A 27,290-nucleotide genomic window follows, 5' to 3' on the forward strand; every position below is an offset into this window, starting at 1 on the left:
GTACGTCTTGATAAAATCATAGTTGAAATACCTTGAAAAATGGAAAGATTCCTCTGGAATCTCCCTTTTGGTAACCTTAAGTCATTTGAACCATACACTAAACATACAGTCAGCCCTCTGTATCCTTAGATTCAGAACCCGCTGAGATGGAGGACCCACCGTCTGCGCTTTTATTCAAGGGACTTGAGCATGAGACGATTTTGATACTCACAGGTGGTCCTGGAACCAATCCCCAGGGGATACTGAGGGACCAGCATCAAGCACTGTGCTAAGCTCCTGTAAGGTGTTATTTCATTTACTCTTCAGAACAACCTCGAGACAGGGACCATTAAATGTCTTCATTTACAAATCAAAAAAGCGAGGTTACAGAGGCTACAGAAGGTACCTGGGAAGTGGTAAAACCAGGATTTAAATTTGAAACTCCCAGATTCAACAAGTGTTTTGCGTCATAGTAGTTTTACTATATTAGTAGTAGACTTAAAAATTTTTCTTATTGTTCACTATGGATGTTTTAAAATGTGAGGGTTAAATCTTGTCTGATTAAGGCAAAGTCTCCAATTTCTACATGATGGCTACTCAAAAACATCTTTTAAAAATCATTGTGATTGGACCCAGAATAATTTGTTTAGGTTTGTACATTTGACTAATTTGTTCTGTAACTCACAGGAAATCTTAGGCTATTAAGGGTAAGCACTGTTTATTTGCCTTCTAAGTTCCTCAAATAGTAGTTAAGCTTTTTATGTAATAGGTACCCAAAAGGTGGACTGAGTCAACTGAATAAAGCTGAGTAGGGTGAAGTCATATAGTCTCCCAAATTGGTTTTGAAACTTTTAATATAAGAAAATGTATTCCAAAATAAATATTCTGTGGTTCTATTATGCTGTCTTCAACATTATGTTATCAAAATGCTTTAAAGTAGATAGATTATAAAAAATGAATAGGGCTTCCCTGGTGGCACAGTGGTTGAGAGTCCACCTGCCGATGCAGGGGACACGGGTTCATGTCCCAGTCCAGGAGGATCCCACATGCCACGGAGCGGCTGGGCCCGTGAGCCATGGCCGCTGAGCCTGTGCTCCGCAACAGGAGAGGCCACAACAGTGAGAGGCCCACGTACAGCAGAAAAAAAAAAAAAAAGAATACCTGAATTTAAAGATATACCTAAAATTCAAAGCTATGCAAATACTTTCAAAATTAGTATAATTTTCAAGGGAATTAGATGTGATATTTTCTTGCATCTGTATTATTACAGTGATTTTATTAGATAGGTCTTGTGAAGGAACAGTAGAATTAATTTTGCAAAGGTTAAAGGGAATCTGCTGTCTTTGTCAATCTTGGAAAAGAATCTGCTGTTGTATCTCCTGGCCAATGCTAACTACAGAAGCAAGTAATTCAAAGACATCCTGGCTGGTGACTGTGGGGTGACACTGCCATCTAGTGGCCATTTTCCACTGCAAGGGACATCCCTCTTACGGGCCATGCTGTTGCTGAAGAGACTGGATTATCATCAGGTACATGTACCTAAGAACTCACTTTCACATCTCACTGGATTATAAAGTCTTTGAGGGAGAAACCATGCCTTATGTATTTTCTTTTTTCCTGCACCCAGTGAAGGGAGTATAGCTGAATGTGGGGCCTAATTAGGGACGATGACCCCCAATCCAGTTGAAAATCTACCTATAACTTTACAATCAGCCCTCACACATCCAGATTCCACCAACCTCAGATCACGCAGTACTGTAGTATGTATTTATTGAAAAAAAATCTGTGTATAGTGGACCCTCGCAGTTCAAACCCACGTTGTTCAAGGGTCAACTATATTTGTTATCTTTGACATGAAATATGTTCTTGACTCACCCAGTTAAGAATATCAGAAAGAACTGTTCACTTCTCATCCCTTCTACTTCCCCCCACCCTTAAGTCTTCTACTTCTGTTCAGGCTGCATAAAAACTGGAAACTGTAAAAATCATGGTGTGACTATCTCAAATTTCTGTTCCCATGATCACATTACCAATTTAAGTAGCAGAAAATAAAAGGAGACATAGCTGGTTTACCCTTAATACAAGAGACTAAAAAAATATATGGCAGTGAATTCTTCCTGTGGCTAAATAAAATGCAACCAAGTCGTTAGCAGATTTTCTGAAAGATAAACATCATTGTAATTACCATTCCAATAGCTACACTTTAAAGTGCTAGACATTGTTCTAAGTGCTTTCTGTGCACTGTCTCATATAATCCTCACAACAAGGCTACAAAGTAGTTATAAATCCAATTTTAACACTAAGAAAACTGAGGCAGAGAAGGAGAAAGAGGGAGAGAGAAATAAGACTTGCCTAAGGTTGTTTCCACTAGTAAGTGGAAAAGCTGGAATATGAAACCAAGCAATCTACCTGTTTGTGGTAGAGAACAAAACCAGGCAAAAACAGTGATATTTCGATTTTAAAAAATACTCAAGGGCTTCCCTGGTGGCACAGTGGTTGAGTCCGCCTGCCGATGCAGGGGACACGGGTTCGTTCCCCGGTCTGGGAAGATCCCACATGCCGCGGAGCGGCTGGGCCCGTAAGCCATGGCCGCTGGGCCTGCGTATCCGGAGGCTGTGCTCCACAACGGGAGAGGCCACAACAGTGAGAGGCCCGCGTACTGAAAACAAAAAACAAAAAACTCAAATATTCCTAACAAAAAATTACTTGGAAAACTGGGTTGCTTTAGCAGAATTACTATAGTTATTCTTTAGAAGACATGTACCGAATGAGTCAAATTTATTGATGAAAGAGGGTTTACTTATCTATTTATATATATATATCTGCCTTGGTCCAAAAAATACTAAAGGTGGCTTAAAAAGGGATCATAGTAACTTTTTGAAAAATATTCAACTTCTTAAATATATTACTCTCCCCAAAAGCTAGCTGCTTCCAAACTTGATTTAATATTTTGCATGTTTTCTCTCCGTTGCTTTGTAAATATATTTGCTTCTCCTTTCTGTAATCGTCGTCTCACAGCTGATTTTTGCTGTTTTGTCAACTGACGCTTCACCTTCTGTTTCACCAATTCCTGGAAAGATTTCATGAATTAGTATCACTGATAATGGAACATTTTTTTTTTCATTTTTTTTAATGGAACATTTTGATAAGGAGTAAACATTCAATAAAACAAAGATTTACACTGCTAATATTTTTCAAATTTCTGTTAAAAGCATGAGTTTTAAAAAATTCCAAACACTGACAGTACTATATTAAACAGCAATAAGAGAAAACACCAAACTGTTATAAAATAGGAGGAATTAAATTCCTAACAGAAATACAGATTACAGCAAGAAGTAGCACATAGTAGTGAATAGTCACATTTCTTTAAATAACAAATCATCATAGTGCCACCTAGTGTCTATCAGGAAAACTGGGAAAAACCAACCAACCATAACCCCCAAACCCAAACCCAACAAGATGGAAAGAAAACAAAAACAAACAAACAAAACCAAAACAACCTGCTTATTCCTTTGCTTTCTAGGTAAAAGGAGGCATGGTTTTGTAGTGGAAAATTATGTTTGAAAGCATTTACTACTGGTCAAATATACACAAGAGTGCCTTCATAACTTCAGGTGTAGAGATGACCTGATGGCAGCAGTTACTCATGGAACAGTCCTCATACAGTTTCTGGGAGAAACAGTATGTTTTCACACGGTGAATGATCATAAATTCAAATTATTTCTTATCACTTAAGACACAGGCTGCCAATGTCAAATGACTTACAAGATGAAGAATAAAATCTGAATATTCCGTTCACATAATTTTTTTTTCCTCTGAAGCAGCCTGTTTAATTGTGTATAATCTTGCATCATCCAACCTCTCCTAAAAAAAGAGTGAACGCTGAAAGGGTTGAAGCAAGGGTCTCTTCTTAGTATGCTCCACCCCATGCTAGGTACAAAGAAGCTTTATTAAAAATCTGTCAAGTTAAAAAATTAAAGATTAATGGATTTGAGAGGTAAAAAGGAGCTAGAAAAACCAGTCTGCCTAACGCACTGTTTCTTGGACTGTATATGTGAAATATAAAACTCTGGATCAGATAAGTTAAATGCAGACTTCAGATATTTTACATAGTTAGGCAGACAGGCTTTAACAAGTTATCCCTCTTTATTTTAGTCTAATGATTCTCAGTGGGAGGAAAAGTAAAAGAAGATAAAGCGAAACAGAAGAATAAAAATGCAAGTTCCTGCAGAGACTGATATCCTAGGAGATGCAGTTCCAGGAAGGCCAGAGTCTTAGAAGCACCTGGTTGCTATCCCAGAAATTTCATTACTGAAAGCATTAAGATTGGCTGAAAGTTTAACACATGAGTGACTGGCCTCTAGGACTTTTCTCTACCCTAGGAAGCCAGGCAACTATCACAGCCTCCTCACCCCAGCAGGAGACCAGAAACCTGAATCAGATCAGCATAGTCTTAACTATCACCAAGAGAACAAAGCAATACCTTCAGAATTCTGAAGGTCAATTATTTCCAAACCACAACTCTAATACTTAAATTCTCAATCAGGTGTGAGGACACGATAAAAAGACATTTTTAGTAATAAAAAGTCCTCTCCCCCACCCAAACTCACTCAAAAAAGTACTAAAATCCGTTCTGCCACATAAAGAAGTAAACTCAGTAAGGAAAAGAGATAAAACTAGGAAAGAAGGTACCCAACAGGAGACTGAGACAACAGTAGAACATGCACCACATTTAAACTAGAGGAGTTCAGACAGAGGCCTCTGGGATAGTTCCAAGAAAAAAAAAATCAATTTATTTTCTAAATATTCTGCTTGAACTTCCCCTTCGTTCTTTACTTCAATGAGACCATAAGATATATCAAGCAGCTAAAGAAAATAAGGAGGTAATGAATCACTATGCATATACCTCCTAATTCAGAACAATTTACAAATCCTACAAGGTTAATTTTCATGTTAAAAAGTGGGAGAAAAATCCACACTAGTATATTTTTTTAAAAAAATGATGAAATGCGAAATAAAATACAGTTGATCCTTGAACAATGAGGGTGTTAGGGGCATTGACCCACTGTGCAGTCAAAAATCTGAGTATAACTTAGAGTCAGCCATCTGTATCAGAGGTTCCTCTGCACCTGCGGATTCAACCAACCACAGATCATATAGTACTGTAGCATTTACTATTAAAAAACCCCACATATTCAAACCAGTGTTGTTCAAGGGTCAACTGTACTTCTGTATTATTTCAAGGAGTACATGAAAAAAATGAATGAAAATCATGTACTTTGTTATTGTTTTGTTGTTTGTTGCTATTGATGGTGGCCATGTATGTACTTTTTTAAAATCAATATACCTTAATGTTTAGCTGGAATTTAATTCTGTTACATATGAGAAAGAACAGCATTCATAAATGGCAACTTTGCCAATAAATAGGGAACTATAAAAGTATTTTAAAGAGGAAAACAGATTTTACAATTTCAAAGAACACAGAGCAAATCTTTTAGTTTTGCAGACACGAAAACAACAATCATCAAATTAACGAAGGTAATAAAAGTTTGTTTTCTCCTGACCCTTTAAAAAAAATGGAATACAACCTCAAGGAAAATAGTATGACCAAATTCCCAAAAGAATTAGAAGTTAACACGGTCAATTTGTTTCCAATGATTAGAGGGAAACCTTTTTGATTAAGCTGGCTAGAGAGATCTTTTCCCCCCTTAGACTAAAGGCAAATCTGTATTTTATAATCCAGTTTATTATAGGCTTGACCCCATTTGAAATATAAGTTCCTTCTGTTAGCTGTAAGTTAAATGGCATAAAGACAAGACCTAAAGACAAGGTTAGTGTCATCATCTTTATATACAGAAAAGAGCATAACTTAGAATTTAAGAAAGTAGCAGGAGTAATCTAACTTTTCTTTATATGCAATTGCCAATTTTACAACACTGTATTGGGTTGGCCAAAAAGTTCATTCGGGTTTTTCTGTAACATCTTACAAGAAAACCCTAATGAACTTTTTGGCCAATCCAACAATTAGATATAAATGCACTTATGTTTTGAATCTGATAAAATCAAAGAAAGGAGGGTGAATATATCTCAATAAGTACAGAAAAATATCAAAGCCAAGAATGGACAGGCAATCATAAAGTGAGAGAAATTCTTAACCAAGACAGGTGATAATACTTAAAGGGAGATATTATCTTCCATCATAATTAAAAGATGTTTCAAAGATTTCACAGACTTAAATTTTATGTTCAGAAAATCAGGTAAATTATGAGGCCATCAGAAGAGTATATAAAATCAGTGCATTTACAGAATTTTATTCTTTTATTTTGGTCTCGCAAGTTCCAAATGTTTCTATTATTGAGTAAAGATACCAGTACTACTAAAAGTGCACTATATTAATAAAACAGAGTACTGTTATTTTTAGCTTATTTTTTGATAACTGATTTAATTTTGTAAATGTCCCATATTACCCTCCACAGGGTGTACATTTTAACTTGTTAACAATATATCTGAACTTAAAAAATGAGAAGTTCAGGAAAAAACAAAGTTCTTTCCCTGTGAATTCACTTTCTAAATAATAATTTGATTTCCTCCTTTCTACCTTCTAAACTGACTTTCTTCTTTTGCTCATTTTAAGTAAAGTTATCACTAAAAACTAGTTTCAATGGTATTCAACTCGGTACCTTCAACCAGAAGGAAAAAACCTACCACACCAATTATGTAATTTTATCTCTGCTTAAAATCTACAAAGGAAACAAACTGATTCTTCCTTCCGGGTAGCCAGGAGAAATGGCCGGCAGGCATAAAAGCTCATTGGTAGGAGCTGGACTATACGTTCATTATCCTGTCCAGAAAATGTCCTTTATGAAATTCTTTTGGACATTTGTTGCTAAATGTCCAACAAAACCTTGAGACACTGAAAGTTTTACAATTACCTATTTTCCTCTTTCAAAATTTAAGAACAAGCTAGCTAGCGAAGCTCGTGCATTTTCACATTTGAGGTGCAGTGCTGTCACTAGCTGAGTAATCTTGAGCAAAGTCATGTAACTTGTCTGGGTCTCAATTTCCTAATTGTTAAAATGCAGGGACAAGATCACATGAGAATCTACAAAGTCCCCCTTGGATTTAAATTTCTATGATTTTCATCTTTTAAATTCAAGCCAACTTACATGCTGTTTTCCCTGAAAGCTCTGATCGTTCCAGCTAAAAGTGAAGTGAACCCTCTCTATTTACTAAATTTGCACTTCTTATCAATTTTATACTATCAACATGTGAAGTCCAAATGGCCAAGGTGGTCCTGTACATCATCTAATCCTCAGAGCGCCTAAGCTTAATAATCTGTCCACAGTAGTGCTAATAAACACCTGGGAAATGTTGAATGAATAGTTACCGGAGGAATTGTTGAACAGCTTAACACACTGCCCACAGAAGTAACACTCAGAGTTCTTGTTCTATGTTGATTAGTATCTTCCATATTTTCTTCATCTCTAAAATTAAAATCAAAATTTAGTTAATTTTTAAGTTAATTATGCTTAATTTATATCTTATTACTACTTTGAAATACATAAAGCCATATTTCATCAAACTACCCTAAATCTAAAAGTTAAATTTTAGATCTTTTGCTAATCTAAGCTGAGGCTGATTCACTAATATTTGTCCAAAAAAAAAAAAATCTTAAAAGAAAAATAACATAACAGTAATTTTAATTGTACATTAACAAATAAGTACAGAAGGTTCAAAGCATGAGGGAAAATTCACTGTAAGTAGATATTTTAAGAGAGCACACTTACTACATGTTTATTGGACTATACATTAACCAAACATATATTAGATGAATAATTATTAAAAAATACAAATAATTCACCCATCTAAAACCTCATCAACTTATCAAGAGATCTTATTAACTATTTGAAAGTAATCAGTTTGAATTTGAAAGCAGAACTGCTTAAAATTGAATAAATAGGCTGTCTAGCATAAGGCAATTGTAGAGGGTTCTTTGAATTTTAACTATAAAAGAGTTATTTGCTTTCATTTTGCACATGATGATGCAGAATATAGCTGTCATGTCATTTGACAAAAACATTCATTTACCAGAATCAAAGTCTAGGTCTCCAGATTAAAGTAAAAAACCAACCAACAGAAGTCTATACCTGAAAGGCCTTAATTCTTTGTTTACTGATGACAAGGCAATCATATGAGGGCACTCATCTTCATACTCCTCAGAGCCCATGAGGATTCCACCTTGACCTGTCTTATCATCTTGCCTGGTGTCATGTTCAGTTCTGCTATTCTCCTCAGAAAACTCAGTTACAGAACTGTTTGTAACAACCTGCCCTTTTATTTCTTCTAAAGGCTGATTGAATTCAGTCATTTCAAAACTATGTGCATCAGCACTGTCCTCTGACAAACTGTCTTCCTTTATTTGTTCAAGGTCTCCAGATGATCTGTAACAGCAGTCAACTGATTCACCGTTAGAGTTCTGTCCATTTTCAATATCTGATCTACAGTCCTTTGCTTTTTCTGATATCTCTTCATCAGAAAATGAGAATTCAGATCCCTCCTCTGTTTCAATATTTTTATCATCTGGACCTACTGGATGAAGTAGTTCATCATCTGCCTGCATTTCCTTTGTGTAGCCGCTGGCAGAAACCTCTACATCAAGAGAATCCTCCCTCCTAGGAAAAGAAAAGAATGTTATGCATTTAGAGAGCGAGAAAAAAATCCACCTGACATGAATTAAGTATTTAGTGTTCTGATAAATTACGACTCTCAAATGAGTTTAATAGTTTATATATTTTAAAGGTTTTTCTCTGCCTAAAAGGTAATACTTAAATCACTTAACTACAGAAATGTAAAGGACATAGCTGGTTGTCATCTAAGAATAAAATGACTATGAGGGACTTCTCTGGTGGTCCAGTGGTAAAGAATCTGCCTTACAATGCAGGGGATGTGGGTTCAGTCCCTGGTCAGGGAAGTAAGATCCCACATGCCGCAGGGCAACTAAGCCTGCACGCCACAACTACTGAGCTCTCATGCCTCAACCAGAGAGCCTGTGTGTGGCAAACTATAGAGCCCACACGCTCTGGAACCCGTGCACCTCAACTACAGAGCCCACATGCCCTGGAGACTGAGCACCACAACTAGAGAAGAGAAAACCCGCACGGCACAACTAGAGAGAAGCCTGCATGCCACAAGGAAAGATCCCTTATGCCTCAGCAAAGATCCTGTGTGCTGCAACTAAGACCCGATGCAGCCAAAAATAAATTAAATAAATAATGAATCTTAAAAAAAAAAGGAATAAAATGACTGTGAAGAGCAACAGATATTAGTAGAAAAGTTACAGAAACTTCAGTTGATACTGACTTAATAAATTAACTTTCAGAGGAGGCTAAAGATTTTAAGTTATGTCAATCATCCCAAATCAGAAAACAATATCTTAACTACGTATACAAAATGAGAACATTTGGCTGTGAGAATTTACATATAATTATGTTCCATGAATCAATTAAATATAGCTCCTACGGTGACTAAAGGAAAAACACAATTTCTGATAAACACTTGGCTTGATTCCTTAAAAATGGGTTATTCACATAGCATCCTATATTGAATAAGCGTTCTCGAATTTATAAGAAACTAAGTAGGTTCCTCCTCCAAATTCAGTAAGGTTAATGGACCACAGGTAGGCATAGTTTTTAAGTTTCATTTGTATATTATATAGCAATGATACTGAACAACAATAATAATGAAAATTTTTTAGATGAAAGTGTTAACTTTTAGAACTAAATAAATCTGGTATTCAGAATTCTATCATTTTATGCAACATAGTATACAAACCTGATATCACTAAAGGTTGGGAAAAGCTCACTTTCATAGCTGAAACGTTTCATGAAGAAATCTCTGATGCATTTAACATCTCTGTCAAAATACCTGCAAAAGCAAGAATCATTTTTTATATAGCCTTTGTTGTTCATCTTTTTCCTTATTAGCCAAAGACAACATCCTTGTTATGACATTCTTGTTGTTACATGAAAGAGAAAAGGATGTTACTCAAAAGAAAAAAGAAACAAATCAGCTGCTGGTGTTTGAAAAACTAAAAGCCCAGGAACAAGGACTATAAGCTGTCAATGGCATACAGTTCTTATGGTTAGAAAACTCAAGGTTTTCCCATACTGTGAGACATATATATGAATCCCAGAAAAAAAGATAAGGGCCTGCAGTTTGGGGGCAGATTTCTACTTTCCCTCTCTAGTTTCCAGTCTGTCTGATTATAGTTCCCATCAGCTTCAGCTATGTTCACTAGAACCTCTAGTCAACTGGGAAAGGTGAAGACAAAAATAAACTAGTGACTCATAAGAAAAAGTTTGGGGACTAATGTTATGTTTATATTATCTTTATTACCCATTAGCTAACATGTAGTAAACATCTATAGGATATAACTAATGCTGTGGCTTATAAATAGTTATCTGGAGATATGTTAATCTGGACTGAGAGTAGAAGGACCTCTGAATATCAGGTTGCTTTTTAGGCTACCATAAAGCAGCCAGAACAGATTGAATTCTCTAGAAGGTTTCCAGAAAGGGAGAATTAAGAGACAGGATGACATGGAATTGAGAGAACAGGAGAAAAAAAATACTCACTCTTAATTTGATTACACTCAATTGCATCATAGAATACAAACACATAAAGGAAAATATCCTGTCATATTTCACAATTTGGCTGTTTAAATGGTCAAGTAACATGAGAAATAAGATTATCACAGTATATGAAGTGATTCTGCCGTGTGTCAGGGATGAGGTTTTACGTGAATTCCTTTCTCTTATCAAAATAAAAGCTAAAAACAACATGAGAGATATTACCAGTCTGGTACCTGAGTTCAGTACAAAACCGTAACTTTCATCAAGGCCATAAAAAATTATTAAATTATGCCTGGTGAAGCCCTCTTGGAGGCAACCATGAAGCAGAGAGAAAAGGGGAAAGGCAGAGAGGATGTGGTTCTAGGGTTCCTCCTTCCATGTCCCTACTTCTTCTGAGCAGGCTTTTGTTTTAAAAATTGGGCTTCCACCTAAACGTTTGTTTGAATAAAGAGTTCCATGGCTGAGAAAGTTTGACTTTTGCAAGTCTGTCAGGTTACAAGAGTAATTCAAATTCTTTTGATGATTTATAAAAGTAGGCAGTTTCTTCAGATTTCTAATATACAGCATTATTTTAATGAATAGGTTTTAAAAACTGTATCAAAGTGCATTTTTTTTCAGTTTTAAAATACCGAGGAGTAAGAAAAATTCTTAGGGGGAAAATCAGAGCATTTTGACAACCCAATTTTTAGACTCTTAACATCAGCCACTTCAAACCAGTTATTAACCCCAATGACAGTATGACAAAGCTGAAAAATTATTAATAAATAAAAGATGACTGCATCACACATAAACACAGTTACATCCAGAATATACCATTCAGCATTGGTATGAGAAGTTGAAACCATCTGTGGAAAATCGATCATGGTGATGTGGTCATCTTTATCCAAAATGAGATTGAATTCATTGAAATCTCCATGAATCAGCCCATGATTTGCAAGTTTAACAATTAGTTCCATAGCTTCATCATATACTGATGCAGGATCTTCAACATGGTGTATCTGACATCTGAAAGTGTTAAGTGTGAAAATGGTTATTTGTCCTCATTTATGATTTTAATGAAAGCAAGCATGTGTGTATTTACATTTAAATATTATTTCCATTTCATCATGCCTCCCTAGCAGTTTTCTCTTCAATCCTATCAGCATACAGATATAACAGCTTAAAAAAAAAAAAAAAGACACAACCCATTCAATTCTGTATCTTCTTCCCAGTACACCACATTCTTTCTTTCATCTTAACAGCCAAACTCCTCTATTTGTGCTTTCTCCAATTCAATGAGCACTCTAATGAGCCCATTTCAAGCAAGCTTTCATTCAACCTTGTTCCAATGAAATAGCTCTCGTCAAAACTACCAATGACTTACATGTTGCTATATCCAATGGTCAATTCTCCACCTTCATCATTATCTGGTCAGTTAACTTCTTCCCCCTCCTTGAAGAAGCTCCTTTCACCTGACCCTTGGTACACTAACTCTTCAGGCTGTCCTCTTTCTGCACTGATCATTCCTTCTTAGTTTTTTTAGCTAGTTCTTCAGCTTTTCCCTGACGTATAAATTTTGGAGCTCCTCAAAGGTTAATCTTAAGACCTATTATCTTAACCATTCTTGGTGATCTCATACAGGCTCATACACAGACTTCAATCTAGACTTCTCTGAGCTTCTGGGCATCTCTAACTTACCATGTCCCAAACTGAACCTCTGATTCTGCCCCACCCTCTAACTTCAAACTGTCTTTCTGCAGTCTTTCCCATTCTGTAAATGGCAACTTTATCCCTCCAATTATTCAGGCCCCAGATCTTGGTGTTATCCTTACCTGCCCCTTCCTTTATATCAATACAATCCCAAACAAATCATGTAAGCCCTGACTGTAAAACATATCCAAAATCTGACCACTTTTCATCACCTTCACATCTACCACTCTGATCTAAACTACTATCATCTCTTGCTTGCATTATTACAATAATTTCCTAACTTTTCTTCCTAATCCTGTCCTAGTCTCCTTTCAGTCTATTTTCAATACAGCAGTCAGAGTGATACCATTAAAACATCAGTCAGATCATGTCTCTTCTTAATTCAAAATCCTTCAATGGCAGGGAGTTCCTTGGCAGTCCAGTGGTTAGGACCTGGAGTTTTCACTGCCACCAAAAAAAAAAAAAAAAAAAAAAAAAATCCTCCAGTGGCTTCCTGTCTCAATCAAAATAGTCCTTATACTATTGCTACAATGGCAATCACATTAGGAAATATAAATGTATCAAATCAACCTTAAAGTTACTGAATGTTATATGTCAAATATATCCTCCCCACCAAAATAAATAAATAGAACATCCTTGCATGGCTTACAAATTGTCTGCTGCCTCTGTGATCTCATCATTTACAATTTCTCCCCTTACTCACTCAGCTCCAGCCACAGTGGCCTTCTGTTTCCTGAACATGCAGGCATACTCCCATTCCAGGAGTTACGCATTTGCTCTTGCCTCTGCCCGAAATGTTCCTAGATATCTGCATGATTTCCTCTCTCCTTTCAGGATTCTGCTCAAAAATCCCCTTATCAAGGAGACTTTTCCTGGTCACTCCATGTAAAAAGCAGCCTCCTACACCCACCCACCTCAACACTTCCTGTCCCCCTTACCCCACTTTATTTTTATGCATGGCATTTACCACCATCTGATGTATCAAATATTTCCTTGTTTAGCTATTTCCTGCAAGTTTCCTTCCATCAGAAAGTAAGCTCTATGAGGGCAGGGACTTTATTTTGTTTACTGGGGAGCCTAGAACAGCGCTTGGCACATACTAGACTGTTTATTTACTGACTGAGTCAGAGAGTATAAAATCCATATTGTCGGGCTTCCCTGGTGGTGCAGTGGTTGAGAGTCCACCTGCCGATGCAGGGGATACCGGTTCGTGCCCCGGTCCGGGAGGATCCCGCATGCCGCGGAGCGGCTGCGCCCGTGAGCCATGGTCGCTGGGCCTGCGCGTCCGGAGCCTGTGCTCCGCAATGGGAGAGGCCACAACAATGAGAGGCCCACATATCGCAAAAAAAAAAAAAAAAAAAAAAAATTGTGGTAAAATCCATATTGTCAGAATGAAACTGAATTTTCAATTTGCCTTTAAGTCTACTACTTTATGTTAATTTCTAACCTCCCAGAAGCAATATTCCATTTACAAAAAAAAAATTATTTTTTAAAATTGAACCTTATAATTATTTATTAGAACTGAAGGTTCCAAGAATTATACTTACAGAGGATAGCCTTTTATGAGTTCCATGACCACTGCATGGCGATTATAATCAACTGGCTTTGGAACTGGAAATTTCCTTTCATACAATGCCTAAAATATAGCAAAACAGGTAAAAAGTAATGAAAAGGTCATTAATTTTTAGGGAACAATAAAATTAAGTGTACCTGTCCACAACCAGAAAAAAAACATGTAAGCCTTTACAAAATTACAGTTAACACATGATTATTTATGCATGGTTTATTCACTGCACAGAATGAGCTGTACATAAAAACAACACTGTAAACCAGTTTTTGTAATTCACTTTTTTTTTTTTGTGGTACGCGGGCCTCTCATGGTTGTGGCCTCTCCTGTTGCGGGGCACAGGCTCCGGACGCGCAGGCTCAGTGGCCATGGCTCACGGGTCCAGCCGCTCCGCGGCATGTGGGATCTTCCCGGACCGGGGCACGAACCTGTGTCCCCTGCATCGGCAGGCCGACTCTCAACCACTGCGCCACCAGGAAAGCCCCTGTAATTCACTTTTTTACCAAACATTCATTTACTGAACATTTACTAAATATTATACACTGTGCTAGGGTTACAAAAATGAGTGTGAAAATGTCTCTGCCTTCAAGAAGTTTCGTCTCTTACAATATGTATATCTTCTATTTTGTAAGTTTCTGTCATTTACTGGGAGTGTGCTTAAAAAATTCAAATGGAAATAAATTGTGATTTAGGAAATATTCTGTCTTCTGGCATATCAGGAAATGAAATATTCCAATATATTAGGCATTTCAGTTTATACAGCACTGACCTTTTTCTTCAGACCACAATATACAATATAAATCTATTATGTGACAGGGCCTTTGTCATTGATACCTGAATCACGCCAACAGTGGTTCTAGTTCTTGCTACCACGCCAAACCTTTCTTCAGTGTACCAATACCAACTAAGATGCTTGCGTCAATGCTCCATTTTAAAAAAACTACAATGGCTGTAAATATTGACTTCAGTCTGAATAACTTTTCCTAGTTTTCAAAACTCTTTAATCCACTTATCCAGTCCTAGTTCTCTCAATACTCTGTCCAATAAACACTCTGGAGTGTGATCAAGACAGTCACCTTAGTGACTGTCCCCATACACACAGGGCTCACACGAATATTCATGTCTTTGCCATTCTGGTTCCTTTGCAAAGTACACTGTCTTATTGTCTTTTCCTTACAGACAAATCATATGCAACTCCATTACTCTACTCAACTCCCACTCACTTATGAAACCTCCTTCATCGATCATTCTACTCTACAGAAGATTCTCTAAACTCAACATATAATTTGACATTTAAACTGTTCTGTTTTAGGTGTGTTCATGTTATCTTTCCAACTTTAAGACACACACTGCACTCGTTATTTCTTTGGTATCCGCTGTTCACCTCCCCCAACAAAATACTTAATATAGAGGTAGGCACACAGCTGACACTCAATATATGCTTATTAAGAGGGTTAATTTTAAGAGCTGTCTACTCTACTTCCTACCTTCTTTGGACAGGAACTATTTCCCTCTCCCCAAAGATTGTCTGCTTGGCCATATATTTGTTATTTTTAAATCCAAATGGTTTTGAACATGCTTTGGCAGCTCAACAGTATGTAACAACTCTAACTATTGTCATAGTGGTCTAGCCCTTGTACCATAGCTTAACCCTTAAGTTATAGCTCAATCTTATCTTATTTTCGCTTAGGAAAAGAGAGAATAAATTTAAGAAGCATATTTATCCACAACCAGGCTCTATTCCTGTGCCTTCATATAAAAACTCCAAGAAGACACTTAATATGGTTTGGGGGAAATGTGTAACAATTCCTATTAAACTGCCTACTTACTATCACAGGATACAAACCATTGATATAACACAAAAAACACAACATGTATGGTATTGATATCACTTACTTATACTGACTAGAGGATTCTTCCCTCAGGATTACTAAAAATTTAAGCACATGAATTAAAATAACCTACTCAAAGAACATCAAACTGAAATTCCCAAGAAACAACAGGTCATACGCTGGAGTGATTTTTAATAATTCAAAATTTTAAAAAGATAAGTTATAACAAATAAATCCTACTGGAGAGAATAATAAGAATGCAGTTATTTTCTAATTTAAATTATTAGTGAAGACAATTAATTTGGTTATTATTAAAGATATTTAGTAAATCTATGTTGAACTTAATTTAGAAGGTAAAAGGTTGAAAACTAAAGATTTTTACCATTTCTAATATACATACAAATTCATAAACTGACATTTCTTCCATTGAGGGAAAAAAAAATACCAGTCAACTTACCTGAGAGACTAAGGTTTCTACAGAAGGTAATTATCTGGTGTTTTCAATTAGAGACAGACATATGCATAGACAGGTATAGATTTACATTCACACATACACATTTGTGAGGCAATTACATCACTATTTATTTCAGGCTACTCTATCTTGTTAATATTGTAGAATACAAGTTGCCTTTATGCATTTATAACAGCTAAAAATACCTCTGCGTAGAAGGAAACCACGAGAAAAACAAATACCAGAAATAGTCTAAAGAGTTAAAAAGTGACTGTTAAGGATTGGGACTGGGAGTAGGGAGATGCGGAGGCAACAGACTGATGCATGTCACTACAACCTTTTAACTACACATATTGTTTGGTTAAAAATATAGAATTAAAAATACCTTCATATAAGCAAATTCTTTCATGGCAGAGAGACGAGATAAATAAAGCCAAGACATGTTATGCCTGTGTTTATGATAATCACGCTTGTTTTTCAGATTTCGAAAGGAGGTTCTTCCCAGTCTGTGAAGCTTTAATGCAAATTGCTGCCCTTCTTCATTTGCAACAATGTAAATATCTAGAGTCAAAATTTTAAAAGGATCATTATTATATTTTTATTCCAGTAAATTTAAACAATTCCAATTTTCTAACTTTGGTTTTATTTGTTCCAAATTTTATCTTTCCTAATAACTAGAAATAGTTACCATTCAGCAAAATTCTTTTTATTGTAATTTTAATTACAATACAAAATGATGACATGTATTAATATCTACTACAAAAGAAAACAGGGATGCAAAGGTGTCAAAGGTTACTGCTTCCAAAGATGCTCAATGCTCAATTCCATTTAGTGGGAATACATCTAATTGTTCCTTAGTGTCCTACATGTACGAGCAGTGATTAATAATATCTTCCTTTTCAACATAGGACTTGTCTGGTGGTCCAGTGGTTAAGACTCTGCGCTTCCACTGCAGGGGACATGGGTTAGATCCCTGGAACTAATCCTGCATTGCCATGCAGCAGGGCCAAAAAGAAAAAAAATTCTTTCTTTTCAACAATGTGAAGTTCAATTCTTAAATTGCTTCAATGAATAAATACTAAGTATCCAAATATAATCCTATAATAATCAGAATGGAGATCTTCCCATAAATATTCTAACTATCAAACAAGTTGCTATTTTAATACTAACATTTAGAACATGTCCTAATTACTCATGAGAGAAACAGCCTCTCATGTTCGTGAGATTATAAATTGACACAATTTGGAAGGAAATTTGGTAATATCAAAATTTTGAATGTGCATAACTTTAGCGCTAATAATTTAATTTCTAAGACTGTAATACTTGGCAACTACAAGAAAGACACCTCTGCTAATATGAAATGATGTCAGGGATGCACCAAGTGGAAAAAAATCAAGGTGTAGAATTGTAAGTACTGTTTGCTTTCACCTATGATTAAAAAGATATGTGAATGTATATACATACATCCTCAGTACATTATACACTTGTATTTACATAGAATATTTCTAGGATATGTACAATATTAATAGTGATAGCTTTGGGAAGTAGGAACAGGAGATGGAGACCTGGGTTAGGAGTTAAGATTCACTTTTTACCATACTCGTACTCTGTTTTGAAGTAATGAAGTTCTTAAAAATTAAAAGAAAGCCATTTTTTTAATTGAAAAAAATTGGACATAAAAAAATTAAGAGGAAAAAGAGGTGTTTCATTACATCATTTTATACATTCTTACACACACACACTCCCGTATTTAGTAAGTCTAATATTACTTACTAAATATATACCATACTCTGGATATTAATATAGTAGACATACAAACCATATGAAGTACCAAAACAACCTCCTTTGGAATAGGTTTCCTAATAGTTCTTTTACTTCTAATTTTAATTTTTCTTTTTTGAGGTACTCGGGCCTCTTACTCTCGTGGCCTCTCCCGTTGCGGAGCACAGGCTCCGGACGCGCAGGCTCAGCGGCCATGGCTCACAGGCCTGGACGCTCCGTGGCATGTGGGATCCTCCCAGACCGGAGCACGAACCCGTGTCCCCTGCATCAGCAGGCGGACTCTCAACCACTGCGCCACCAGGGAAGCCCTAATTTTAATTTTTTTGCTCTCTCAGTTTAAAGTATGTAACTATACAGCATAAACTTTGTAGGACAAAAAGTAGTGTATAAGAGAGCACGGCATAAAGAAAATCTTTCTCTGTTCTTTATTTTTACCACACATAAAAAACAACTACATAGGTATTTGTTTAATGCTATTTTAGAATTTTTTTCTGTGGTTCTACACATATCTAACTTTGCCTGTTGATCATACTGCTGTGATGGAAAGTGTGGTTTTTATAACTTCCTTGTGATACTTTTTTAAAAAAATATTTATTTATTATTTTTGGCTGCATTGGGTCTTCGTTGCTGCGCGTGGGCTTTCTCTAGTTGTGGTGAGCGGGGACTACTCTTCGTTACGGTGCACGTGCTTCTTACTTGGGTGGCTTCTCTTGTGGAGCACAGACTCTAGGCGCTCAGGCTTCAGTAGTTGTGCACGCGGGCTCAGTAGCTGTGGCTTGTGGTCTCTAGAGCACACGCTCAGTAGTTGTGGCACACGGGCTTAGATGCTCTGCGGCATGTGGGAACTTCCTGGACCAGGGCTCAAACCCATGTCCTCTGCATTTGCAGGCGGATTCCCAACCACTGCACCACCAGGGAAGCCCCCTTGTGATACTTTTAAAAATTATTACAAATGTTCAATTTATCAGATATTAAAATAAGAACAAATAAAGTATTTGCCAAAGATTTCAGTTATTAGAGGAAAACCGATTCTTGGTATAACTGAACTTTCAGTGATAGACTTATGAAAAAACAGTAGTTTACTAAACTAAGGGTAATTTCAAAATCTGTATTGCTTTCAAGCAACTTTTCAATTTACTGTTTAGTTAGAAAAATAGAAAAGATGAATCCTTTCTCAAGGGGAAACATAAACTAAAGCAAATAAAATGCACTCAATAGTACTATCAGCACTTACCAGATTCTTTGCCAACACCCATCTGGTTTCCAACAGACTCAACCACCTGTCTAGAAGAAAGTGTTTTCAAAGCTAGGTAATCATAGCCTGCATTTGTCAACCGATAGCCCTGGACAGCTAGAAAAAATCAAATGAGAAAGACCATATTTTAGTTACACTGTACCATCAAGTCACATCAGGTCAAGAGAAAAATTTAAACAAGGGAAGTCTTAGCTGGAAAAACACTAGCTACCCAGGCTTACGAGTTTTAGCATTTCTTGCTGTAATTTTTATTTCTTCTCTAGAGCAGTGTTACTCAAAGTGTAACCTACAGACTGATACCAGTCTATAAATGTTTGTTACTAGTCTGTGACAAGTTATAGAAACTAAGTGGTTCAAAAATTTTTGTATCAATTTGACTAAGTTATTTTATGTCTTCAATCTAATAAGAAGGAATTTGTGCCTGTATTTTGTCAGTTTTTTATTTTTCTAGTAATTATTTTTATTATTTTATAAAGGTACGGATCCATAATAGGTGGAAAAAGAGAAACTCATCCCTCACCACTATGGTTTGAGAGGTAATGCTCTAGAGTCCTTTGGCAGACTGTACTTGCCAAAGACAGCAACAATATCTTAATCCCACTTGTTCTTCTGCAACTGGAACTTGCTAATCCCCTATGAGGAAATGAAGGCTATTTCTCTAGCCTCCTGGATCTGGGTGGGTCCTGTGATTGCTCTGACCAATAGAACATGGTAGAAGTGTACTGTGTCAGTTCTATGTCTAGTGCTTTCCTAGTCTGGCAGCTTCCACCTGCTTTTTGGAATACCTGCTCTGGCGGAAGCCAGTTACAGGGAAAATCACAAACGGTGCCTCAAATACTTACTTTTGGTTCGCTCCCAAGCTATAAGTTTATGTTTTACTAGTTCTCTTAAAACTTTATTACAACCACCATGTTTAAGGCTGGCTATAGAAGCAACCAAACTGCAGGGAACAATTTCATGGTTCTTCATGCCCATTTCAACCTGCAATTGAAGAAATCAAAATGCAATCATAATCAACATAGAGCTGTTGTCTACCAAAACCTTGTGAAAAACTTAACTTCTCCGTCAAACTTTCCTGACCATGCAGTTTCCCAACCAATTGTGAGACATAATTATTACCTTCTCTAGACATATTTTAAATCACAATTTGGTATATAATCATTGATATTCATATTCTCTCTCTCTCTCTACTATACTATATGCACTTCAAGAGTATGAATTGTGAGTGCTTAACATAGTTACTAACATATGGTATGTACCAAAATACGTATTGACATCCAAATATTTGTGTTTAATAACTACAGATATTCCAGGTATTTATTAAGAAGGCATTTAATGAGAAGATATGAAAGGACCTGAAATGTAGACCAAAAGTTTTAGATTTTATACTAAGGAAAGTAGGAAACTCATGAAGATGCTTAGGCAAGGGAGATTTAAGGGTTGTTTTAAGGATGTTAATCTAGCAGGAATATGCAAAGTGGTTTAGAGAAGGCAAAAACTGGAGGTGCTGTATTGGAGAACTAAGACAACAGTCTGGGCCAGAGAAAACAGAAGCCAGGACAGGGAAGAGGTGGTGGTAATGGAGGGAAAGAATTAAAGAAATTAGTATGGGAGGGATTGGCACTGGATGTGGGAGGGTAAAGTGAATGAAGAGTCAAAGATGAAGTGAAAAGAAAGAAGAGGCTTTAAGATAGTAATAATTATTATTATTTTAATGGAGTTTGGGAAAGGACTGAAGGGGTAGACAAAGTTGATTAATTCGATATGAGCACAGAGTCTGAGGTGTTGGAAGGTCCTTCATGGAAGGTACTTCAGATGAAGATGTTTAAGGAAAATTGGAAAGGCTGATCTGCACTTGGGAATGAAGTCATAACTACAGGGAAAAAATCGTCAATTACTTGATGGAGGTAAGAGATAAAGTCATACATAAAGTGGATGTGATCATTAAGCGAGAGATAATGGAAAAAAAAGGAGGGATAAGGGACAGAACTTGGGGGAGGGGAATTCACACTGAAAGGTAAGGGCAGCCAGTCAAAGTATGATTATTGATGTAGGAGGTGCCAGAGAAGTAAAGGGAAGATGGTCAAGGAAAGGTGGCCACTGATACCAAGACTAGTAACGCTCAACTGAGACTGAAATATTTAATGAATTAGGCCATTCCTTGGTGAGCTTCAAAAAGAACTTAAGAATTGCAAAAATAAAGTTTTGGAAGATAAATCTGGCATCGTTTTGATGTCCCAACCAAAACCTCACACTTTAAACTTAACTAATCTTCCATGCTTTGTTCTGTTTCTCCCAGCCTCTAACATTCTCTTGACTCCCCTATTTCTGTCAGAGGCATTAAGGAGTGAGTTAATGTGCTGAGGAAGTGGAGAAGGAAGGTATCCTTTGACAGTAGGTATTTAGAGAAAGTGTGGCTGAATTTCAGAATCTATGGGAGGAGAAAGAAGTGTCTTCCAAATTTTACACTGAATTTGCATTTGATAGTTTATTCCTTAAGAAATGCCTATTTAAGCAAAAAATAATAGCTCCTAAATAAATGTGTTTTATTCTGCAAATGCCTAATCTATGTGTTGATCTTTGTGCTATAAGACTAAGACCATAAAATCCGTTTTTGTCACTTCCTTGCTTAACAACATTCAGTGGCTCCCCTATACTTAGAATATATTCAAAATTCTTTACCAAGCCTGCATGACTATCTGTAGCACATGATCTGGCTCTCACCTTTCCCAGTTACATCTCCAACTCTTCAGTCTCTTGCTCACTATGCTCCAGCCACACTGGCCTTTCTAGTCTTCAGAAATTGTTCCTGCCTTGGGGCCTTTGCACTCACCACTGTAGCTTCCTCTCCCTTCAATTCTTTCCCAGGACTTCACTGGACCGGCTCCTTCTCATTCAGCTGTTATGCCCGCCCCGCATTCTTTCTTTTACTTAGCAAATATTTATTCAGTACCTACCAAATACCAGGAACTTTATAAAAACAGACACGATTCTTGCACTCGGGCAGTCTTCTCTGACTAAACAATTTAAAAACAGTATTCAGGCTCCCTGCCTCCACCATGAGGGGTCTCTATTCCGTTATTCGCTTTAACATCTTCATAGAACTTATTATCTTCATATTATCCCTTATTTATTCGTTTACTTGATGATTTGCCTCCTTCGTCTTGTCTGTCCTGTAACCCGTGGAATTCTCTAAAACGGTTACTACATATCCGATAAGTATGTGTGGATTGAATGAAACTGAAGGAATGCTATGTGACTCAATCTGTGAGTAGGGAACTCAATGCTATCAATTACTCTTCAGGATTCTTAAACCCTTCTCAGCTGGTCAGAAGCCCAGGATCAGAGAAGCTTCCCAGGCTACAGAGATTCGATGTGGCTCTGGAGAAGGGGAGCAAAATAGCAAGGAAAAGAGGGGTCGGTCTTTGCTTTACATGGGGGAAGATAAAAAGCTTCTGAACAAAGGCTTTTGAAAAATCCGACTGTCCGGTCTTTTCCCCATTCCCAACCTCGGCCGCGTTCCAGGGCCTAAAGCGCGCTCAGCTCCCAGCAAACTTGGAGGAAGAGGAAGAGCACGCGCGGTAGAAAAGGTCAGGGGAGAGGGAAAAATGGCGAACTTCTTACCGCGGTCAGGACCCTGAAGTCATCCCGGCTCATGTAACGCAACTTGGCCACATTCACCTTCCCCATGGCGGCCCCGGACCCAGGCCAGAATCCTGTTTCAACAACCAGACAGCGATAAGAAAGCTGACATTCCGGCTTCTCCCGCGCCTCACAGCGGCCGGGCAGCTCGCGCCTGCGCAGCTTATACTACAGGTCCTTGTTACTAAAAAGAGGTACCGTTCTCACTGACTTGGGGGCAATAAAACGTCTTCTGAGTCTTATGAAGCATATAGTACGGAACAAAGCAGAGTATTTTTTTGTAAAGTGATTTTGTTATGTGGCTTAGTCGGCGGACTCTAAGTGCTCTCTATCATACGCCATTTATTTTTCATATCTGTCAGGACCGGCTGCCTAAAGGATGCGACCCGCCTCTAAGAGCAGAGTGGTAGTTTAATGGGAGGAGCACGTTTAACAGCAACTCCTACTTTAGGCGAAGTGACTTCCACTAAGAGATAGAGAAAATGAACCTGAGCCGGACGCCGGACAATCCAGGAGGTTAGAAATAGAGTAACCACACTAGCAGGCCCCTGTCTAACTGCGCATGCTCAGGACAGGGGCGGACGTAGTTAAAGAGAACTCTGGCATCTGCTCACTACTTGATTTAAGTTGGTCCCCGAGACTCCGGAGTGCGCCTGCGCCTGCTGGGGGGTGGAGCCTGGAGTGACGTGTGGGGGCGGGGCTGTAGCCGGCGTCTCTCCCGCGCTTTTACAGAAAAAGTGCGCATTTTGACGTTTCCGAGCTTACCTACGTGGGTTGTCAATTGAGGACCCGATTTAAGGGCTTTAGGAGAACTGCCGACACCCGCCCTGGGACTCCAACCTACGGCAACAAAAATGTAGCCGCAGCGGGACCGTAAACAGCTTGCACCCCGACAAAGAGGGTGCGTACTCTACTATACTTTCTTACAAGTATAACAAAACTTGTATGATAATGTTTGCATTTATATCTCGTTTCATGAGCTATATTTTAAACCTTTAAAAGGCATGGGCTTACCTGGTGTTGCAGTGGTTGGGAGTCCGCCTGCCGACGTAGGGGACATGGGTTTGTGCCCCGGTCCGGGAGGATCCCACACGCCGCGGAGTGGCTAGGCCCGTGAGCCATGGCCGCTGAGCCTGCGCGTCCAGAGCCTGTGCTCCGCAACGGGAGAGGCCGCAACAGTGAGAGGCCCGCGTACCGCAAAAAAAAAAAAAAGCAGTTATTTTGGTTCGCTACTCACGTGAGGTGAGGGTGCTGCATTTGCTCGCGGAGGTTTGTGGGCCACTGCTGTTCAGCCTCTCCCTGGGTCTAGCCTCAAAACCTTTAGTATAAACTTTGGAAATCAGTCTTTACAAAGAGTTCCTATCCTTCCCCCGCCTCCGGTTTTTCACTGACGCGTGTGCTGATTTTCCTCTTCTCAAAGGCCCCACTGGGTATGTTGCTCTGTCCAGACACAGAACTAGTCCTTCAATAAAACATGCACTGGAATTCTAAGGCAGGCAGTTGAATCTGCCCTATCTTTTCAGCCAGGATAGTTAATATAATGAAATAGAGAATAAAGAAAGCAGAGCAACCCTCTATTCCCTCAACACAACCTTTGCCTTCTTTTTTTACTTGAATTCAGTAAATTTTTGATTAACCAATCTCAACTAATGGAAATCTTCATTGAAATGGAATTTTTCTTTCTGTAATTCACATAAGACATAAAAATGAAAAGTTTTGGGATTTCCCTGGTGGTGCAGTGGTTAAGAATCAGCCTGCCAATGCAGGGGACACGGGTTCAACCCCTGGTCCGGGAAGATCCCGCATGCTGTGGAGCAACTAAGCCCGTGTGCCACAACTACTGAGCCTGCGTTCTAGAGCCTGCGTGCCATAACTACTGAGCCCGTGAGCCACAACTACTGAGCCCGTGTGTCACAACTACTGAAGCCTGTGTGCCTAGAGCCCATACTCTGCAACAAGAGAAGCCACTGCAATGAGAAGACTGTGCACCACACCGAAGAGTAGCCCCCACTCACTGCAAGTAGAGAAAGCCTGTGTGCAGCAACGAGGATCCATTGCAGCCCAAAATAAATGAATAAAATAAATAAATTTATTTTAAAAAATAAAAAGTTTTTAAGGAAACCAAATGACTAACTTATGGAGCAAGAATGGGATGAGAAACACGAGTCATTTGGGGTCTATTTTTAATCTAACACTTTAGCAGACATTATTAATCTATTGTGACACAAACCTTAGCTTACTTCTTAACTCTGCTCCAGGCAACCACCACTAATTGATTGGATTTGGCTAGAATTGCTGTCCTGGTTCCGGCATATTCCCTGGGGATAATCACACTGAGCCCAAATATTTTATACTTTCAATATTAATATATATTTTTAAAACATCTTAATCAAACCTTTGAAGAGTAAAAGTGATTCAAGTACTGTTCAGTGTTCTGCTCTACCATACCATGCTTAGTAATGACAAACAAAAAATGCACAATATTCTTCATTCACTCATTTACTGTTTCTCTGTATGTCAGAATTTTTTCTCGATCTTGGGGAAACTCAATCCCAACCCTTAAGCCTTGTGGTGGAAGAATATGAGTAAAAAGTTAGAGAATAGTATAAGAGGTATGCAAAGGATTTACCACATCATTATTTCTTCCTTCTATACTCTGTCTCCTACCCCTCTCCCCTCCACATATGGGGCTTGTCCTCAAAAGCTGCAGAGATCTTGACTGTCCAGAAATTAAAGTTCAAACTTCTTAAAGTTCAGACTTCTTAGGCTGGCATTTAAAATCTTCAGTAATGTATCATTACTTCCAAGTGGCATATACACTTGCCTAATTGAACTACTTTGTTTTTACCTTGTACAACTCCCTTGATTTTCTGTCTCACTGCATTTTCTCTTCATCTCTAATGCTCACTTTCCCTTCTCCTTTTCTTTTTATTCTTTACAGTCACTGTATATGTAAATCCTACCTGCCATTCTTAAAATACCATGCATTCCATAAAGCTTTTGTTTAATATCCTTATATTAGTTTCCTAGGGCTGCTTAACAAATTACTGCAAACTTGGTTGCTTAAAACAATCAAAATTCATTCTTTTACAAAAGGTTCTGGACCATGCTGCAACCAGAGTGTCTGAGGGAGAATCTGTTTCTTGCCACTTCTGGTTTCTTCCAGCATTTGGTGACTGCTGGTGTTTTTTACCTTGTGGTTGCATCACTACAGTCTCTGCCACTGTAGTCACGTAGACTTCTCCAGTTCTGTGTGTGTCTCCCTCTGTCTGTGTCTTATAAAAATACATGTGATTACATTTAGGGCCCACCCAGATTCTTAACCATATCTGCAGTTTTTTTTTTCCATAGAGGGTAAATTCATAGGTTCCTTTATATTATGAAAGGGTTGGACTTGACTTGGTGTTCCTAAACTTCTGGTTAATGTAAGTCCCCATCTCAGCCCCATAATCTCCATTCTGCTCTGGTTGAGAATCACTCTCTTCTGTGTATGCCTAGGAACCAAGAATATTTGGTTAACATTTGTTTTATGAAAATAATATTTTTTTCATATTGATGACTTTGATAGCACCATTTCCCTTTGGAACTACTGGACAGGTGATCAGTCAGACCAGGTTTAGTCAGAGGACAGAACCTGTATTAGTTATTTAAAAAGAGAATTTAATATTAGGAATTATGAATTTGGCATAAAGCTAAATAGAAAACTGAAAAGGGGAAAGGAGAATAGTAAGACACCACAACTACCAGGAGGACAAGATAAGGATTGGTTTGGCAGGTGTTGCACACACTGCAAACTACATTCACATGTTATTATGGAAGGGTTTTGCTGCTGGACTGAAGAAGTGTTGGGACAATGCTAACAAGAATGGCTTACTGAAGAAGCCTGGAGGAAGCAAATGAGATGCGGACTGAAGGAACAAGTTGATTCTTTCCCCTTCTAGGATTCCTTTTCAGCAGAATCCAACATGGAGGCAGCTGGCAAAACAGAAATGTGGTTTACAAGGTCCCAGCCCTGGCGTCAGAAAGTATAACGTAGAAGTCTGGGTTTGGACTTCTAAAAGACAGTAGCTTAATAACTGACACAATCTCTGAGATGTTTTTGAGATTTAAGATTCTGTTTGCCTCTTAGACTTCCACAGGTTAATACTCAATTAAGAATCTTTATGGTTTGCTTTTTTTTTTAATGTACTTTGATACAGAGAGTAAATGTTTCAGATTTTTGATCTTCTATTTCATTGCCTTACTTGAATTAATGAATGTCCTTGCTTTAGTCCTGTTCTTGTTTTGTTGTTGTTGTGTTTTTTTGTTTACAAGAGTTAAAAATAATCCCATTATCCTAATAGAAATTTTTATTAAATAAGGGCTTTTGGTTTACCTAAAATAGTGTAATTGTCTTGGTTCCAAATTAGAACACTTGGTATATTATTCCAGGTTACTCTTTCAAATGATGGAATTTTAAATG

At 37.7% G+C, this 27,290-nt stretch overlaps 1 protein-coding gene across 1 annotated transcript; it reads right to left on the reverse strand.

Annotated features, from left to right (window-relative positions):
- Positions 1-1,120: 1,120 nt before the first annotated feature.
- On the reverse strand, positions 1,121-22,979 carry RIOK2 (RIO kinase 2). The gene is made up of 10 exons (XM_030848354.2): positions 22,811-22,979; positions 20,029-20,167; positions 19,166-19,282; positions 16,535-16,710; positions 13,847-13,935; positions 11,424-11,615; positions 9,811-9,903; positions 8,127-8,651; positions 7,367-7,463; positions 1,121-3,049 (listed from the first exon to the last, which is right to left on the reverse strand). Exons 1-10 carry the CDS (start codon positions 22,874-22,876, stop codon positions 2,885-2,887), a joined length of 1,659 nt encoding a protein of 552 aa, XP_030704214.1. The 5' UTR covers positions 22,877-22,979; the 3' UTR covers positions 1,121-2,884.
- Between the last annotated feature and the right edge of the window lie 4,311 nt (positions 22,980-27,290).

Source organism: Globicephala melas, chromosome 3 (genome assembly GCF_963455315.2).
Source record: "Globicephala melas chromosome 3, mGloMel1.2, whole genome shotgun sequence".
Taxonomy (NCBI): Eukaryota; Metazoa; Chordata; class Mammalia; order Artiodactyla; family Delphinidae; genus Globicephala; species Globicephala melas.

What these genes read in the sequence shown, in the direction of transcription:
- RIOK2 (XM_030848354.2), bottom strand. Translation starts at nt 22,876, where the DNA reads ATGGGGAAGGTGAATGTGGCCAAGTTGCGTTACATGAGCCGGGATGAC. An exon ending in AGCTTGGGAGCGAACCAAAA is followed by an intron (nt 19,283 to 20,028) that starts GTAAGTATTTGA and finishes GATTTTTTCTAG; the next exon opens with CTGTCCAGGGCTATCGGTTG. An exon ending in AAGAATTTGCTTATATGAAG is followed by an intron (nt 13,936 to 16,534) that starts GTATTTTTAATT and finishes GCTATATTTTAG; the next exon opens with GCATTGTATGAAAGGAAATT.